The sequence below is a fragment of the Trachymyrmex septentrionalis genome, unplaced genomic scaffold (assembly GCF_001594115.1).
Source record: "Trachymyrmex septentrionalis isolate Tsep2-gDNA-1 unplaced genomic scaffold, Tsep1.0 scaffold114, whole genome shotgun sequence".
Classification (NCBI taxonomy): Eukaryota; Metazoa; Arthropoda; class Insecta; order Hymenoptera; family Formicidae; genus Trachymyrmex; species Trachymyrmex septentrionalis.
Window position 1 is genome coordinate 1,623,541 of NW_017304269.1, and position 734 is coordinate 1,624,274.

Here is a 734-nt window from a genome sequence, read left to right on the forward strand (position 1 = left end):
TAACAAATGTATAAATATTTAATAACTACTTTTAATAGCTAGTCAACCTTTTTTTCTAAAAAGAAATTAATGTTTCCTGGATTTCTGACGTATAAAAAGTTATTCCAACTAAAAATAATTAATAATTACTAATTCAATAATTGATTCTTATAATTATACAATAATCTTTTTAAGACTTATTAATAATTATATGTCATTAGTAAATTAATAAATTTACTGGCGATTCGTTGGTAATTTCTAGATCTCCGAATTAGATCTCCGTCTATCAGCTGCGGATTTGCTTCAAAACTACCGCAAGCGTACTCATAGAAATCGTCGCAAGGGTCGGCTGAATGATTCATGTAGGATAAAATTCTGCTGGCAATTTGCTTGCAGTGTCCTGTCTCACAAATGCTCGTGTCTTCATTAGAAAGCGTAGTCCATCCTGTGGTGATAAGATCCGTCTCATTGTAACTTACTGGGATGGCTGTCCTAGTTGTGTGCTTATAAAAAACGGTACTGGATGTGTTGACATAATTGGACATGGGAGATCCGTTGTATTTCTCCATTCCATTAGAAGTCACATTGAATTTCTCGGTATAACTTTTTATACTAGTAATCGTTTCATTCATCAGATCTTCAGCTTCCTACATAAAATTAAATATTATAAACGTTAATGACTTCCACAGATTTAAGAATATCTATAAAAATCATATATATATTAAATATTAATTTTACAAATTAAAAAAAATATC

General features: G+C 30.1%; 1 protein-coding gene across 1 annotated transcript in view; it reads right to left on the minus strand.

Annotated features, from left to right (window-relative positions):
- The window catches only part of LOC108753678 (membrane metallo-endopeptidase-like 1), a 7,195-nt gene that overhangs the window by 4,723 nt on the left and 1,738 nt on the right, over positions 1 to 734 (minus strand). The window contains exon 4 of the mRNA XM_018495496.1: positions 181 to 626. Within this exon, the coding sequence (XP_018350998.1) occupies positions 181 to 626 (446 nt within the window). The remainder of the gene's footprint in view (positions 1 to 180; positions 627 to 734) is intronic.